The sequence below is a fragment of the Podarcis melisellensis genome (genome assembly GCF_964234715.1).
Source record: "Podarcis melisellensis genome assembly, chromosome: 3".
NCBI lineage: Eukaryota > Metazoa > Chordata > Lepidosauria > Squamata > Lacertidae > Podarcis > Podarcis melisellensis.
Window position 1 is genome coordinate 117835861 of NC_138530.1, and position 18586 is coordinate 117854446.

Sequence of the window (18586 nt, forward strand, 5' to 3'; positions counted from 1 at the left end):
ATTCTTGTGAGGAAGCTCGTAAAATGTGGGTTGAACGAGGGAACTGTTAGGTGGATTTGTAGCTGGTTGACTGACCGAACCCAAAGAGTACTCATTACTGGCTCCCCATCAACCTGGGGAAAAGTGACAAGTGGGGTGCCGCAGAGTTCTGTCATGGGCCTGTTGTTGTTCAACATCTTCATAAATGACTTGGATGAAGGAATTGAGGGGATGTTCATCAAATTTGCAGGTGACACCAAACTGGGAGGGGTAGCTAATGGCGCAAAAGACAGAATCAAAATTAAAAATGACCGTAACAGATTGGAGAACTGGGTGCAAGGTAACAAAATGAATTTAAACGGGGACAAATGTCAGGTTCTGCACTTAGGCAGGAAGAACCAGATGCACAAATATAGGGTGGGGGACACCTGGCTTACTAGCAATACATGTGAAAAGGATCTAGGGATCCTGGTGGACCACAAGCTTAACATGAGTCAATAATATGATGATGATGCAGCAGCAGCAGCAGCAGCAGCAGCAAAAAAGCGAATGCTATACTAGGCTGCAGCAACAGAAGTATAGCATCTAGATCAAGGGAATTAATAGTACCACTCTATTCTGCCTTGGTTAGACCACACCTGGAATACTGTGTCCAATTCTGGGCACCACAATTTAGGAAGGATGTTGAGAAGCTGAAATGTGGGCAGAGAAGGGCAACCAAGATGATTAAGGGTCTGGAAACCAAGCTGCATGAGGAACGACTGAAGGAGCTGAGTATGTTTAGCATGCATAAGAGGATTGCCGCAGAGTATTGGGGGGGCACAAACCCCTTATTGAAAATATTCTATCTTTCCAGACAAAAATTATTGAAGCTGAATACTTCAGCCTAACATCAATTCAAACTGGTCATTTAAGACTTTTTCAACTTTTTTCCTTTCATTTCTTCTGCTGTTTTAAAGAATGACACTGTTGTTGTAAATTGATTGTTGTGTTTATTTAAAATGACCACACACACACACACACACACACACACAAAACACCTGAGTTTGCTTGTGTTTTTCCACCCTTCTCATCCTTTTTCCTTTATGCATTGTTTTTTAGACTGTAAGCCTGAGGTGGCCGTCTCATGTGTCATTGATCTTCTGTAGGCCACTCTGGAAGTGCTTTGGGATGAAATGTTGGGTAAAACCATTTTCAAATAAATAAATAAGTAAATAACCAACACACAGTAACAGTGTTAAACATGAAGATGACCAGGATTTAATTTAAATGTCTACCTGCAAGCTGCCTTGCTCATAGGTCAAGAGCAGCAAGTTGGCTCTCTCCCTTTCACTGGAACCAGGAGACCAAGGCCACACTTCATCTTTTGCAGTCAACCACCAGCATATAACTCTATCTTCTTTGCTATTTATTGCCAGATGATGCTTTGTTCTTCTATTGCCTAGCTCGGGTGTATCAATATAAGATATCTGAGGGGGAAAAATACAGGACACATCTGAAATTAGAACAGCAACACTTTTGTTACTTAGGCTGTCTACACCTAGGTTCTCACAAAATCATTCTGCATGTAAAAATATGATTTGTCCAAAGAAGACACTACTTCCTTTTCCAGTTGAATCCCATCTATTCTTTGATTTCACTTGTAGTGATAGCCCAGAATAGTGGTGAAGAAACTCTCCAGAATTAATGTAACGCAGCAGACAATATGGTCTTGAATTGAACTTGGACCTGGAGAAGATTGGTGAAAGTCATCACTAGATTTCAGTCTCAGTTCCCTGTCTATGAAATAGAAACAGCACTGCTGGTTTCTCAGTGCTATTGTGAGGATGGATCAGAGAAAGAAATACCACTGTCTACCTCAAAGCTATGGGAATTAGGAGTGTTACAGAACAGAAACCAATCCATTGGCTTTAGAGGAAGAAGCAATATATTGGACTAATACTGAACTGGTAATAATAACCTGTGTAACAGGAACAAATATCTACTTATCACTATAACAATATACTTTGAGTTCACAGCAAAATTCATTTGCATGCATGATTATTTCTATAAATCACATGTGAATTATGGAAGCATTGATTACAATTCTTTATTGATGGGCACCAGAATTTTTTAAAAAGTTTGTGTCTCCAAGTTTATCTGGTTTACTGCAGAGCAAGCTGCCTGACAAACTTTTAAAAGTTGCTCTGTTTTTAAAATTAAGTGTTGGAAACATATCTTTAAGAGGTTTTGCTTGTATGAGACTATGCCTTAGGTAATTTTATGGAAACAATGCAAATCAATTCATATAATTATGAACATCAATCCAGTTTCAGGTAGTTATGAAACAGAGATAGCTTTGATCACCTTGGTGGATGATCTTGTGGGGCACACAGTGCCTATGGCGGCTGTCCCTGGTGCCCACAGAGTGCCTTCCTCACTCCTACCCCAACCCAAATCAGGCTTGAAATAAGTTTCTGTTGTAATAATGTAATAGCTTGTGGTGTGGACTTAGTGTCCATGTGTTTCTCTGGTTTGAAAAGGTGCCCAAGGGTCAGAAAAATATGGAAGCTCCAGATCTAGCCAACCGTAGGCGTTTAAGTTCAACTGATGGCAGTGGGAGAAATAATTGAAAACAATCATGAATTTGACATAAACACCCATTCTTCTCCCATGCCTCCATTTTCTCTTTGACTATTCTAGATGGAAAGCTTCACTGGGTAGCAAGCTATCATACCCGGACTTTATAAAGCACACTGTTGACAGATGGTGCTATGTAAGTACACAACAACAATATATTTAAACTTGTGCTTAACTCTCCTGTTGAAAATCTAAAACCTAAAAGAAGTAGCTGGGTTTTGTCCATAAATGTATTCTATTTGTGGAGTATGAATCTTAATTAAGTTTGCAGATGCTTTGCACAACATGTAGTGCTGAACTTAAAATTAAGGGCAAAACTAGACATGTTATAGGATGTCAGTGAGTGGAACTTCTGTTTTTTTTACACTTAAGCAGTTACAAGGCCCACCCGTCAATTACATTTGGATCGTGACACTGAGGTTGTATACACCACTTGAATGTAAAAAAAATCTTAAAAGCAGTTTAAAAGAAGAATAAAACAAATTATCAACAAAAACAGTTAAAACAATTATTTTAAACATTAAAAATATGTAAAATTAATGATAAGCTAAAAACCAGATTAAAACACATGTCAACATTCTATGTATCTGGACAGGCTAGCCTAAGAAGAAATGTTATTTTTAATGTTATTTATTAATATATATATATGGTTTTAGCACCCTTCACTGGTGCGGGGCACCATGTGTCATTCACTGGGCTATGCAGTGATTCTGTAGCTCTTTTTGGACTACACATATTTGGAATATGCAGAAGAATTGACATTAACATCATCAAGCTGTGGTAGTTTTTTAAAAAATTGCTTTATCGTGTAGCTGTTTCTTTACTTTTAATTTATTTAACTTTCACTCTTACATTCTGTGGTCAGTGCTTAATCTTAGTAGCTATTTCTATCTGCTTTTTAGGAAAGGAATCACAGTGAGGGTGACTGCAATTTTTTTCAGAACTCTTATATCTGCTGTCTTACTGTACCAAAATAAAAATTGTGAACAACAATATTTTCTCCAAATGAGCCAGTAAACAATGTGTTTCAAAATATTTTTTGTGAGATGAGAAAAATGGATCAAAAAAGGTATTAAGCTGTATCCTGTACGTATACTGATATATGGAAAAGCACACTGCTCATAATTACTATGCATTTTACTGCACATAGGAAAAATGGTATGTGCATTACATATAGTGATGGGATGGGTCAAATTTGAGAGTTTTTCAGTTCTTTTTTTCAATGTTACATTTTAAGGATTTTGCTTAATTTTTCCATAGAAATCAATGGGATTAACAGTGCTTGATTATGTACAGATTACGTCTAAATTTGTATTTAAATGTAACCGTAATACTGAAAACATCTAGGATCTAGCTTCACTATTACGACATGTACTCATGTATGAGTTCCATCCCGTCATTTGTACATGTAAACAAAAGAATACTCTAAGCAGAGATACTTATGTCCCTAGTTTTATAGGTGGATAAGGAAGCATATGAGTTAAGGAGGAATTTACTGCTGTGACTCCAATCAATACCAAAACACACAGTCATGGTTGCCTGACAGCATCGACCTGCATGTAAGGATTTAATGCTACTCATATTAAGTTCTGCAATACTGACCAAAAGGCTACGGCTACTTTTTTCAGACACAGCTTCAAACATTAAAAGGTCATTTACAATGTTTGGATGTACCATTTATTTTTCTCCTGGATTAAGGATGCCAAGTGCTGTGAGGGAAGATGTACTTTTTGCCAAGTAATATGGATGAGCTATAGCATCTTGCGCAAAGTTTATGTGGCTCTTGAGAATTGTGTGCCTCTATTCCTCCAAAAGGATTTGTGGAATTTATTATTCAAACTATGTTATTTTGGAGCATGGTTATTTGAAAACATGAGCAGTACACCATCTGGGTGACACATGCCAAGGAAATATAGATTGCACCACATTTCTGCTTAAGGAATTAATGGAAGGTTGATAGCTAGGGGGGGTGGAAAAAACCTATCTTGCTATTGCTGGTCAGCAATAATCGAACCACTTTCTGGGGATTAAGCGCATGGCTAAGCCTACTGGACCAGACACTAGCAAAGGGCAGGGGGTCTTCTTATCAGAGAAATGCTTCTGGAGCCAGTCTCACTACATGACAGATTGCTTTCATATTCCTGTCTGCAAGGCAACAAAGGATGGCAGTAATGCGATAATGCCAGAGTGCAATGGGTGTTAAGAACCCGTTGCATTTATGTATTGTATTTAGTAAATAATCAGGCTCATCCAAATTGTGATCTCACCACTCAACCAAGGCCATTAAAAATCAAGGTTAATGCTTTAATAATCCTTTGCTGTTTTTTATGGCCAAAAGAACTTCTTTCTATTTGCATGGTCATAATATTATTGACCTCTTCATCCCCTGAATACACATCAAAAGGAACTGAAATCAAAGTAATTACCACTGTTGTTCTCTCACAGTAAACATTAACTCCTTGTACTCTCCCTTCTGACTCCTCAGTAAATTGAAATGGATTAAAAAGCTATAGGAATGAAAAACTTGTAAAAGGTCAATGGTTTAACTTTCCAAGATGCTGGGAATTTAGAAGAATAAAAGGGGAAATGGAATGGTAGTATTTTTAAGATGTGTGCTGACAGAGCTCACAATCAAATAAATTATTAAAGTTAGTAATTTTCATTTTTTTCCCCTCTAAGGCTAATTGCTTTATCTGTAATTGCCCCTCCAAAACTAACTTATTGTGTACTAATCTAGTTTCAATACAATGTTTTTAAGCTAATTATATTCTATGTCTTTGCTGATATTTTTATGTAAACTATCCTGGAATTATTTTATATGATTTTTTTTCTATAATTTGGGGGGGGGGATTTAATGTATAAATTTCCTAAATAAATAATAATGTGTAAATGACTGAGGGGGAAAGGTCAGGGAAGAAGGCCTTCGAAACGTGCTCCCACTGCTCCCCACCTCCTTTACTCTATTTTGCCATCAAGGTGATGGTGCCTAGCAGTGGACACCTTTCCCATGCAGTAACTCAGACTCACACAATTACTAGTGGTGAAAGTTGTCTGAACAAGACAGCATCGGTCAGATCCCATCAGTTAAGAGCAAGATGAACAATGGAGAATAAATAGAGTTATAATAATATTCCACCCTTCCTGTGCTTGGTAGTTTCCCTCCTCTGCATGTAAGCAGTGTACTGTGCCCCACCCCCCAAATGCAGAGGTGCTGGATTGAGTAATTAAGAAAAAATGAAATTAAGGAGGGAAATTAGTTCGTCTTTTTCAACTCTTGAGTTTTTTCAAGCTGTTTAATCTATGATACATTTTTTAAAAAGAAAATTACAATTCAATAACACTAAAGTGATACATAACATAATGCCACTTCCTGTGCTGTATTCAGTTTTATAGGTAGTAGTTGTAAAAACATCATCCCTTTGAAGGTTTAATACATGTATGCATCAATCGAAGCAAAGGAAAGATTAGAACTTCCAAACTCTTGCCAATAAGAAGTCTATCAGAACTAAACCACCACAATACCCATAAAATAAAAATAGCTATAAAATAGGAGTCAAGTAGATATATTTGGTAGAATCTTTTCTGACACTTTATTGTACAGTTTGTTACAGAAGCAGCAGGTTTTTCATTGAAAATACCTATAAAGAAGAAAATGTAAATGCAAGTGTTAACTTTGCTGCTGGAGAAGATGACCTGGAAGGAGATCTTAAAAAAAAAAGAAAGACTGACTCTATGAAATAAAAGAAAAAAGAAAGAATGGCAACCCAACATGGGATGCTGTCACTCCAAAGGGAAGGGGGCATGGTCAGTGTCCGGACTCAGTGGCCTGGTTCACACAACATGCTAAACAGGAGCTTTCCAAACTTTTCATGTTGGTGACACACTTTTTAGACATGGATCATTTCGCGACACAGTAATTCAGTTTTACTAGCAAATCAGAGGTTAAAGTAACCCATTTCCAGTCCCGGGAGGAGCGCAGAGAGTGTTTGTATGACACACTGCAGCCAACACTCTAATGTGTTGCGACAGAGTTTGGAAAGCTCTGTGCTAAACCAAACCTTGGCTAAATGAGACCCTGCAAATCTGTAGGCTTGCAGAGAAGAGCGTGCAGTCACTCTGCTCCTCTCCAGTCTTTTTTTTTACTGCCACATGTGGCAGTAAAAATTTCCTCCTCACTAATTATGAGTTGTAGCCAACTTTTGTTCTTGAATCAAGACCCTTTTGTGAGGAATTTTATCAAAAGCTTTCTTAAAGTCTATTAATTACAATGTCTACTAGATCACCCCTATCTAGATGCATATTGACACTCAAAGATCTCTAAAGGGTTAGTAAGACAAGACTTACATTTCAGTGCTGCCTCAATGAAGAGGAGGTGGAGGCAGCGTTCTCCGGGCAGTACTGTGTTCTTTGGCATGGGGATGTGGCAAGGCAGTAGCAGTAAGATGGGAGGAGCACTGGGCAATAGCCCCACAAAAGTACATGTACGAGCCTGGAGCTCCCCCGACCTCATTGCTGCTACCTTACCCTGCCCAGACAAGCACATTGCTGCCACCAGAACAGCGCCATTGTCTCCACCTCATACACAAGCTGCTCTTGCTGCCTTTGTAGAAGCTATGTTGATTTTTCTTCAACAAGTGTTGCTCTCTCAGACATTGTTGCTCAGGCAAGCCAGCATAACCAATGGTCAAGGATGATGGGAGTGACAAAGGTTCCACTTCTTTATACCACTTTGGTCTAGGAAGACTGTTCAGTGGCACATGGGTGCAGGAGTTGAACTGAGCAATGGCCTCCAGCCATCTGGCCCCAGTTTGCCATTCTCTTGGGTAATGGATACTGCATACTATTAATTGGGGAACCTTACAAATTTAATGGTGTAAGCCTTGAAGGCGGGTACAGGTGTCACTGGAGCAGCAGTGCCTTGCACCTTCTTTGGTCTCGTGTGTATCAATCTGGCAATATTACCTGTATCAATCTTGATGAGTTTGCTGATTTTGTTGGGAACATGGTCTATGAATTCTCAGTTTTCCGTAAGTTTTCTGATAGGCTGAAAACTGGAGCCTACTAAAAATATCAAAAAATAATCACCACATCTCATCTTTTGCCGCCCTGCAGCTAGGGCACTTAATGTGGCAAACACCTGGCTGCTACCACCCTCCTGCCCAGCTCAATTCCTGGGCAAACATAACAGACTGAAGACATTGTGAGCTTGGGCATCTCATAAGTAAGTTGCCACAAAGATGGGCTCAATGTGCTGCATAAATTTTCCAAAACGAAGTCCAGAGTGTATCAGTGGGAACAGCTTACAGAGTGAAACATGTAATGGGAGAAAGACAGCAGCACGGAAGCCACACAGCTCTCCTCCCCTCCTGTTTATAAGGTAAGTCTGGTTCTTTTGATACTTTTGTAGAAAAATTGAGAATAAATAACATGGTGAACTAACTGTGAAAAGTGAGGGCTTGTCCTTCCAAAGTGCTTCTCTGAACTTTATTTTTCTGCCAGGCTTGGAGGTGTACTGGGCCAGGGGGAGGGAGTCCTTTAAGAAATCTCCTTTAAGTGCCAGATGCAGATATAACTATCTATTCATAATTTCGAAATAAGAGTGCCATTACTTATTTTTCTATAAATACCTTGGTACAGCCTGTGACCATATGTACAGGTCACAGTCTAACCTAATAAATCTGCAAAGAGTCTCCTGCATTATCATTTTAAAACTGTTAACATATTCCAGACTGAATTTCCACTGTGCCCTCAACTAGCAACTTTGTTTTTGAAACATCAAATCTGAGGAAGAGTTCTGTTAAACTCAAAAGGCAGCTTACTGATTTGTGATTTTAGATGGTCCTAATAAATATTGTGTTATTGATACTGCTTTGACTCCCCCCGTCCCCGCAATGGATCAAAGCTGTCTGTGGTTTTTCCTTCTTTTCTTAAATAGTTATACTTATAATGTTTCTGGCATAATATGTATTGGGCTATGCATATGGGTCCAGAAACATGGTTAGAAAATCAATTATCAAAGCAGATGCCCTCCCAATATAGCTTTGCAGTTAGGCTAAACGTCCACAGATCATGATCATGGATACTAAAAGCCCATGCTTAACAAATACTCAGCCAGGCACAAGTGTGCATCATTTTGAAGTAAACAACATATCAGCTCAGTTCCTTGTGAACAGTGAACTGTCTCAAATCCATGTTACAGAGGTTGGATCAATCTTGCAAACACAAGTCAGTGCTGAAAGGAGGCCTTGAACTGAAACAGCCTGGAAAATGTATTTGATGTCCATTCTAGCAGAGAGTATTCCCAACAAACAAGTTATAATTTAATGTGGTAAAAAGTGTAACATAATCCAAGAAAAGGCAGCCTTACTCCTATAAACCCGATTAAGCAAAAATAAAATAAAAGAAGAAAAAAGTGGCAGGATGAAAAAATATTGGTGAGCAAAACATTTTCCTGCATTCTGCATTCTAGTACCACTTAGGGTGAGGGGAGGAGGGATTCTTTCGATGCACTAGAGATCAGCCTCTTTACTAATCTCCACTCTGTATTTTGAAAAGGGACAATATGAAATAAAAAAGTTTACTTATTTGCTCTCAAGAATCTCCAGCCTCATATTTTGTACATTTTCCAGATACGTTAAGAAGGGGAAAATTCATTCAAAACCCCTGTATCAAAACTAAATAGCACATATCATCTATGTTGCTCTGGATTCTGGATCTCTGTCGCATACAGTAACCTCCTCTACAGCATTCGTGCATAAAGGTGGGTGGGCTGCCATATCCAGCCAGATTTGCAGAAGACTTGGCCCCTTAACACTTGCCTTAGACCCTCCCAATCATTATCATTTGCAAAGATCATCATCATTTGTACCATTATTTTATTTTAAATTACTATACTGTTGTGAATATCTGTGGCTCTCCAGTTCCATGGTGTTATGTTGCTCAAGAGCAAGCAGGCAAATATCTCCCTACTTGGCTGTGAAGCCTTGGTTTTGCTGCCAAAATAAACTTTATCTGTCCGGAGCGCCACTCTCCTGTGGCTAACTCAATTGCTGGCAGAATCTGTGAGTGGGCGGTTCCTAAACTTTCCCCAGCAAAGCAGTTTCTTGACGCCCAGTCTGCGCCTCCCCTCTCTGCGTGGATGCTTTCTGTGCAAAGAGGGCATGGGCAGCAGAGGACCCCTTTCCTCCCCGCTTCTCCCAGGCAAGGAGTCCTGGGACCGCCTTGCCACTTCCGACTCCTGCACCTCCTCTCCACTGGAGGCGTGTTTACTCTCCTCCGTTGAAGAGGAGCTACTTCCCACGATCCCTGTAGGCTCTCTATAATTCATTTGGCTTTTGCTCTCTCCCTCCTGAAAGTGATGGCAGTTCCCTGACACATGGTGAACAAATTATCTCTGTTTTAGAAACAAATATAGGAGATACTAGATTACTAACTCAAGACAGAAACCCATTTTATTTAGAATCCTACACTATAGATGCTTAGCATAATAGTTATGATACGATACGATAATCAATACGATAATCTTTATTGTCATTGTCCCATACAGAACAACGAAATTGAAAAAAATCTACATCAGATATTCAAAAACCAACAAGCCTGCTATCCCAGCTATCCCAACCTGGTTAGCCCCCTATGAACTCTGATACCCCATAATTACAGTAAATACAATATACTTCCACAGAGACTCCTTACACTGCGTTTAAATCCAAAATCGCATTTGGATAGAAACTGTTTCTCAGGTGGCTAGTCCTAGTCTTTATAACCCTGTACCTTCTTCCAGAAGGCAAAAGCTGAAAGAGATCAGATTCCTGGGCGCACACTATCCTGCACTATCTCTGCAGTTTTCTTATGGCACCTGGAAGCATAGATTTGATCCAAGGTGGGGAGAGTGCAGCCAATTATTCTCTCCACAGTCTTTACAACTGGACAGCATTGTTTTTTCCCCTAACTGTGCACACACACCCAAACCACACACAGAGACCATAGGTTAATACACTTTCAACAGTATAATGGTAAAATGCCATCCAGTTAATCCAAGAGTAGTCTGCCTAAAGTTACTTTATCTCTGGGAGTCATTTAAAAGAGTTATCTATAATACTTGGCTGTTTCAAGCTTCAGTTTTTTTAAAAAAATAGAACCTTTCAAATAGTTACAATTTCAAAATTAGTTTTGGATATTTTAGTAAGTGACACTTATTACCTATCCACTCTTAGTATACGTTTGCCCATAATTATAATGATCAAACTTGCAAACATCACAGGTGGTTGTACCTTAAAATCCAAGGAGGAAAGTTTTTCAAGCTTTATGTTTGCATCAGGAGAATTTGCCTTCTTTGTGAACTGAATAAAGCAGAGTTTGCTTTGCTCCCAAAAGGACAAGATCATGAAACTGTCTGTAAGAACAGCTGAAAAACAAAGAAAAACTGTCAACACTGTAATACCTGACTGTCACCACCAAGAAAACAAATTACTGAAGTCTCCACTGAGACACTGGGGAAGGAAAACCAAATTTTCAATGCTACACCTTAAAATATTACATTCAGCCTTCTGTGATCTAAAGGACAGCAGTGTTTCATCTTCTCAGGATCTTGCTGGAAATGAGAAATAAAGCTTAGGGGGTACTCAGATTAAGTACAGCTAAATAAATTATCATATTCCAAATCCCTTCTGTAATATAATAATGCTTTCTCATCCTATATTCATTTCTTCTTCAGTTATTTTAGAATTTGAAATCTAACTCTCTTTTATGATAGCTTTCACTGATTGAGTGAAAATACTGTTATTCAGCTGCAATCAAGCATACATGGGGGGGGGAGTACCAGAGAGGTGGCAGATTCGACTACAGCAGTTGAGTTTCTTGCAGCTGTTGAGTCAAAGGACAGACAAATCTGGGAAGTTTTCACATACAACATACCAGAAGTGAATTGTCCCAACTGTCTGCCTTCTGAAGTTTAGAAAACTGCCAATATGCAGAAAGTACTACTACAGATAAAGGGTGAAAGTGTTCAGCAATTGTTGTCAAGAACTGACCTCCTTGCTAACCATCGCATCAGGCCTATGCTACTCATTTTAATTTCTACACAGATGCTACACTGAATTTAGAATATCTCTCCCTGAACCTTTCTGTATGTTATCATATAAATCTCTTCGAAGTAGCCTCACGATGAATGGAGGATGTAGGAAATCTCTTTTAAGAATGAAATTATCCCTATGGGGTAGAATTTCAGTAATCAAAATTAATGTACTACCCAAGATGTTGTTTGTTTTTCAGTCAATCCCGATTTAACATGGTGTGCGCGATTTTAAAGAGTGGCAAAAAGTAATTACAAGATTTATCTGACAAGGGAAGAAACAAAGAATAAAATTTAAATTACTTACAGATGTTAAAGAAAGAGGAGGTTTCTCTCTACCAGATCTGAAATTGTATTATGAAGCTTTTTGCTTTTGTTGGTTAAGGGATTGGATATTGTTAAAAAAAAACAGATGTATTAGATGTGGAAGGATTTGATATCAGATTTGGGTGGCAAATTTATGGTATGAGAAGGTAAAAGTTCACAAAGGTTTTTTGAACCACATAATTCGAAAATCAATATATGAGGTGTGGAATAGATATAAGAGTTTATTAGAGTGTAAAATGCCATGGTGGTTGTCGCTGTTGGAGGCAACAACTATAAAAAAAGTTAAATGTGGAAAAAATTGGGCCACCTGTGGAGATTTGGTGATGGAAATAGATAATCAGTGGAAATTAAAACCTTATGAGGAAGTTAAAAATCTGGTATATGATTGGTTGCATTATTGTCAAATAAATGAAGTGTTTAAAGATAAAAAGAAAAATGAATTTGAATATAAAAGATCCAGGTTTGAATTGGATTTATTAAGCAATAAAGTAAAAATATTGTCAAAAATGTATAAGTTACTATTGGAATGGCATACAAATGATGAAGAAGTTAAATCTGCAATGATACATTGGGCAAAATATATTGGTCATAATATACAGTTAGAAGATTGGGAAAGGATGTGGAAAGATGGAATAAATTTTACTGCATGCAGTTTGCTTAAAGAAAATATAATGAAAATGATGTACAGATGGTACTTAACACCAGTGAAATTAGCAAAAATGTATAGAACAAATAATCAATGCTGGTAATGTAAAGAAAAAGAAGGTACTTTTTATCATATGTGGTGGGTTTGTAAGGAGGTGAAGGCTTTTTGGAAAATGCTATACGTTTATAAAAAAAAACCCCAGAAGCTTTCTTGATAGGTATTGTAGGTAGAGAAATACACAAGCAAGATAAAGCATTGTTTTTATATGCAACAACTGCAGCAAGAATATTATTAGCCCAAAGATGGAAACAAGAAGAGATACCAATGAAAGAAGAGTGGCAGATGAAACTATTGGACTATGCAGAATGGGCGAAATTGACAGGGAAAATTCGGAACCAGCAGGACCAGACTTTTCTGAAAGACTGGAATAAATTTATGTTATATCTGAAAGACAATTGTAAACAATTGACATCGCTAGCAGGGTTACAAGAAGTTTTGTAAGGTTAAATGATTATGAATTATTATTAAATATAATATATAAATGATTGATAAAGACTAAGGTTTAATAATAATAAAAACTTACAAAAATGCAATATTAGAGAGTAGGTGGGAAAACCAAAAGTCGGGGATGAGGGAAGTCTTAGGCTTATATAGCCAAATATAGTTTTGATGATTATAGAAAAATGATGTTATGCTGGAAAATATTTGTAAAACCTTATAAAAATTATTATAAATAACAAAAACAAATCTCACAGCAACTAATTGATTAGTTTGTTTTCCCTAGCACAGCTGTAATTTTAAACTGCTCAGATGGCAGTTAAATTAAATACAGTATGTAATGTATAGCAGTAAAGGCTAGATGAAATTCTATGAAATTTCATAGCAGTAAAGGCTAGATGAAAGCTATGTATGAACAGTACAGTACACTGTTTAGGAGTGACAAGTGCAACTTAAGTTAAAGGATCTTTCTGTTATACGGATTTGGCTTAAGACACAAGTTGTTACCTATTCTAGATAGAGCGGCAAGCGTGCCTCTTTCAAGCTTTAACTACTTGAACCAAGCAGGTTCAGTCACCCTATCTATACCACCCATGGGAAGTACATTAGCACTAATAAATATAAAATCTGCTTACTGCTTGGGAACATCAACAATGCTAATATCCTTTCTGGAAGAAAGCCTCTGTCAAGGGTTATTCTAAAGAAAGCTTTGAGCTGAGTTCACCTCAGACTTTTGTAACTGCAAGCCATTCAAATACTGTCTATGGAGCATGAGGGACAAAAATTGCAGCCCCAGTATTGAAGCAAGTTTACTGATACAACAGAACTTAAGTCAATCCATCAAAATGCATTAAACCCAATGAAAGTATAAAAATGTTCATCTGCTATATCTAAGGAACAATAAAAACCAAAGGCCCAGGCAGGCTCAAGTGAACAGATGAGTTTTCACTAGCTGACAAAATATCACTTCTTCCAGTGTCTTTCAAATACAGGAAAAAACACATATTTCCTATTTTGCAATTCATCATGTTTTCTGGACAACTGTACATACTATTTGATTGCTGTAACAGTTAATGCATACTAGTTTACAACAAAGTATAGCTTTGTTTCAGCTAGAAGCATAATCTGGAAGCTTGTATCAAGAAGTCCTTTTATGACAGAATTAGATCTACTTAGAATCTAGAAGGGCAATTGTGAAATTAATGTATTTCCGTACAGTGCTTTCCACATACATGCAAAAACGTGATGTAAGATTATTTAAAGACTAGGGCTGCAATTTTATCCATCATATCCCTCAGACAGTATTTAGTTTTCAAAGTCTATTTTTTTTAAAGGAATTGTTTCCCACAGATAAGGGTGCTCACAAGAAAAGCATTGAAGCAAGAGCTCAACAAGTGCTATTTGACGGTACATTGCACTTGGCACATGAAGGTTCCATTAGTTATCCTGACTAATAACAATTGATAGATATCCTCTAAGATTTTATCTAATACCATTTTAAAAGCCAAATGCTTTGTGTTCATTTTTTTCAATGGGTAAGGAATAGGAACCTATGTTCTTGAAGTTCCCCTAACATATTTAGGATCTCAAGTGAGGACGACTGGAAGAAGCCCTCTTTCTGAGATCTTGGGACACTGCTTTCAGTCACAGCTGACAGTACTGGGAAGAACATATTTAAAATGACCAAGTCAATTTATACTGTAATCTAACATTATTCCTGAACTTTTAGATACAGGCCACACAGAAAGCTTTACTGTTGTATTACTGTTTATTTCAAGTCATTGTACTAATATAGAACAAAGCTCTCAGATGGGAGAAAATTACATGTGCTAAACTTGAATACCTTTGGGGAAAATTATACAAGGAACTGGGATTTAGAAACAAATGTAACAGTTGATAAGAATAGAAACTTTGATGTTAAATATTTTTCCTAAAGTGGTTTTGGTCCTGAGGGTGGCAACTGTGGCATTAAATGCAATTACTTGTTGTGTTGCCAAGTCCCCAGTGGTAATAATTGCTCTATTGACATACTGTAATTGACATACTATTCCTCCTGTTCCACTGCAAATGTAGGGAACTGAATTGCACATGGGTATAATTACCATCGCTGATGGTGTCGGAGATGAGCTTCCCCATCAGGGTTCTGTCAATCACCACTCGCTCCAGCTGTGGCCCTGAAAGGCCCAGGGATACCAGTACACCTGAATGAAAGAGGAGCTGAACCAAATAGTGGGGGGGGGGGGGGAGATGCAACTTGTCAGTAGAGAATGATATGTTCCACAATACCTTTTATCATCTATATTTTTATAGATTTCATATACTACAGCTTGGCTGGCAAAACAGATTAGGTGCACCACAAGAAATGAAGAGAGAGAGAGAGAGAGAGAGAGAGAGAGAGAGAGAAGGGGAAAAGCAAAAACATACCGAGCTTTGACTACATCTGTTCCAACTATGCATGAAATGCTTCACTATAGGATATAATTCCCCATAATTTGCATGGAAAATAGTAACTGCAGATGCTGCTATTCATGGCTGTAATCCTTCCCCAAGCTACAGCCCAGTAAAAATTTGGATAAGCAAAGAAGACACCATAGATTTTAACCTGTGAGGTGGAGTTACTTGATAACTCATATTCATGTGCTCTGCACAATCAGTTAACCACTCATAGGGCCAATGAAAACAATAATCCAAAGGTATATTAAAAACCCAGAAAATAGGAACAGAGAAGTGAGGAGAGAAAGAGAACGGGTACACAAAATAGGACATCCATGCTTAATTTGTACACTTTGCATACAAAAAATGTTCTTGCTCTTGTTAACATAGCACTACTGCAATCAAGGAGCATTTTAAAGGTGACTTCTGTGGCTCTGCAATGTGGGCATAGGGCTTTTTCCTTTAAAAAGGGATTGGTGCACATTACAAATATCTTGTTTTTGTGTTCTACCATGGGGTGGGGAACCAGCAGCCCATGAATCAAATCCAGCCTGGCATGGATCCCTGGCTTGTGAGACCATTTTCCCCAGCCACATCCATGTGCCCACTGCTGATGGTAGATGTGACATCAGATGCGGGACAGGCAGAGACGCATCTGGATTGGTGGGGAACTCACTTGCACAGCTGATCTCTGCAGAGAACCAGGTGGGGTTCAGCCTGTCATAATACCGAGTGATTGACAAGTAGGGCTGGAGGAAGAATGGTTCCCCACTCCTGTTGAGCAAGGAGTGTCATTTTACTCCACACTATATAGCAGGGGTGGGGAATTATTGCCCTTGCTCCTTGCAGACCATGACTGACAAATGGTTAGAGCCACCCACCTGTCAATCACCTGATAAGTCTGAGAGAGAGAGCGCGCACACATTTTACAAGAGACCTGGCAAGACACAATGATCAACTTGGAAAGCCTCTTTTAAAGCACTCGTTGTGGAACACTTTGGAGGGGCCTGCAGATGTTCAGCTAACCCAGGTTTCTACCTGTCCTATGTTGGCAATCCAGATGTTGGACTACAACTCCCATCATCCCTGAGCATTGGCCATAAGCACATAAGAATAGTCCTGCTATCCTATTACAAACTTATGAACAGATTGCTATGCAGACAATTAACACAGAGGCCTCATTTATCTCAACCAATTTAAGTGTGTGTTCAGAACAAGCTTCTTGTGGAGGAACCTTTAACAGCTGAAGTCAAAACCCCCAATGCAAGGTGAAGATTTTCATGCACTTCTCTGGATCAGGATCAACTATGTTAGATAATCAATCGGTATCAAAAGATAGCAGAATGAACGTGATGAGAAAAACAACTAATGTGAGCATTTGAGTGGTATGTAGCAAAGAAAGAGGGACGCGGGTGGCGTTGTGGGTTAAAGCCTCAGCGCCTAGGGCTTGCCGATCGAAAGGTCGGCGGTTCGAATCCCCGCGGCGGGGTGCGCTCCCGTCGCTCAGTCCCAGCACCTGCCAACCTAGCAGTTCGAAAGCACCCTCGGGTGCAAGTAGATAAATAGGGACCGCTTTCTAGAGGGAAGGTAAACGGCGTTTCCGTGTGCAGCTCTGGCTCGCCATAGCAGCGATGTCACGCTGGCCACGTGACCCGGAAGTGTCTTCGGACAGCGCTGGCCCCTGGCCTCTTGAGTGAGATGGGCGCACAACCCCAGAGTCTGGCAAGACTGGCCCGTACGGGCAGGGGTACCTTTACCTTTAGCAAAGAAAGAAAGGTGCAACCACCTCAGCCATGGACATACATAAACACTTTTCATCCTCAGTTTTCAGTCTATAAAGTGAACTGACAGTAATATGCTTCACTGGACTTTTGTGAGGATGAACAAGATAAAACTTATAAAGCTGTTTCAGCTATATAAATCAAATGTATTCCAGTATTTATTTGTTTAGTGCCATCAAAGTACAGGCATTTAACACAGTATAAAAAGTTTGTACAAAGGATTGCTTCTGAACTGGTTCACAAGTTCAAACAAAAACATAATCCTGCTATTCAGATCTTTCTAAACGCATATCCAGATCAAGCAGTTCTGATTTAGTTTGTGGTTTTAGAAATAGAACAACCTCTTTTTCTGTTAATCTAGTGAGTATCTTTTTGTATAATCATCAGCTTCCCCAGTTATGGCAGATGTCCTTTAAGGTTTTGTCCTAGTAAAAATGTTAGACACAGTCACACTCTACCAGCACTTATGGCAACCTTTCAAAACTTCAATTTATCCTTATGTTGCAGTTGGATTAGATAAAATCACAATTTATTCTCAAGTTGATAATGTGATCTTACAGCTCAGAGGTGTTCGGCTAGTTCTTATAATTGCCCCCAAAATATAAATGATAAAGTTTTTGAAGAACAACAAAACTCTCTAGAGGTTGAGTAGGCTAGTTTGTAGGCCAGGTGGAAAAATGATTGACCTCTGTACTCCATACTAAGGCATGCTCAAGAAAGCAACGTATCATTAATCCAGAAAAATAGATTCCACTATGCCAAAGAACCCTGGGAAGTACCACATACCTCCAAGTCTTCTTGACAAGTTTCACATATTAGTATGTGAGAGAATAAATATACCACCTGATTGCAGCAACAAGAGATTGCCACAAAATCTATCTTGGGGTTGTGGAGGAGGAACAGAAAAGCCAAGGCCCAAATGCTAAGGGCCCAAAAATTCCTACAAAAAAGTATTTCAAACATCCTCACAAAAGTCCAGTGAAGAATATTTTTCCAATGTGACTTAACTTCCTTATGCCAACAACCACTATACCGCAGCAGTGCCAGTGCCAGATCTGCATAGTGTAGTCATCATTCTAAGCATTCCCAGGTGCGATGTTGAAAGCAAAGCAATACTAGCAGAAACATGACATAATATAGTAATACTGACAAGCTACAGAGTATTGGGCAATTCTGTTATCATTCATTCCAACGTGAAGCATCAATACCCCATATTATCCATGCTTGGTAGGT

General features: G+C 38.7%; 1 protein-coding gene across 9 annotated transcripts in view; it reads right to left on the reverse strand.

The window, feature by feature from the left end:
* WDPCP (WD repeat containing planar cell polarity effector) overlaps positions 1 to 18586 on the reverse strand; it is a 170431-nt gene that overhangs the window by 90890 nt on the left and 60955 nt on the right. For all 9 annotated transcript variants that reach the window (XR_014166928.1, XM_081906219.1, XM_081906217.1 and 6 more), the window contains exons 7-9: positions 15242 to 15356; positions 10869 to 11002; positions 1257 to 1448 (exon numbers count right to left, since the gene is read on the reverse strand). Coding sequence is in view for 8 of the 9 variants with exons in the window: in XM_081906219.1 (XP_081762345.1) it covers positions 1257 to 1448; positions 10869 to 11002; positions 15242 to 15356 (441 nt within the window). In the remaining variant the exon portion in view is untranslated. The remainder of the gene's footprint in view (positions 1 to 1256; positions 1449 to 10868; positions 11003 to 15241; positions 15357 to 18586) is intronic.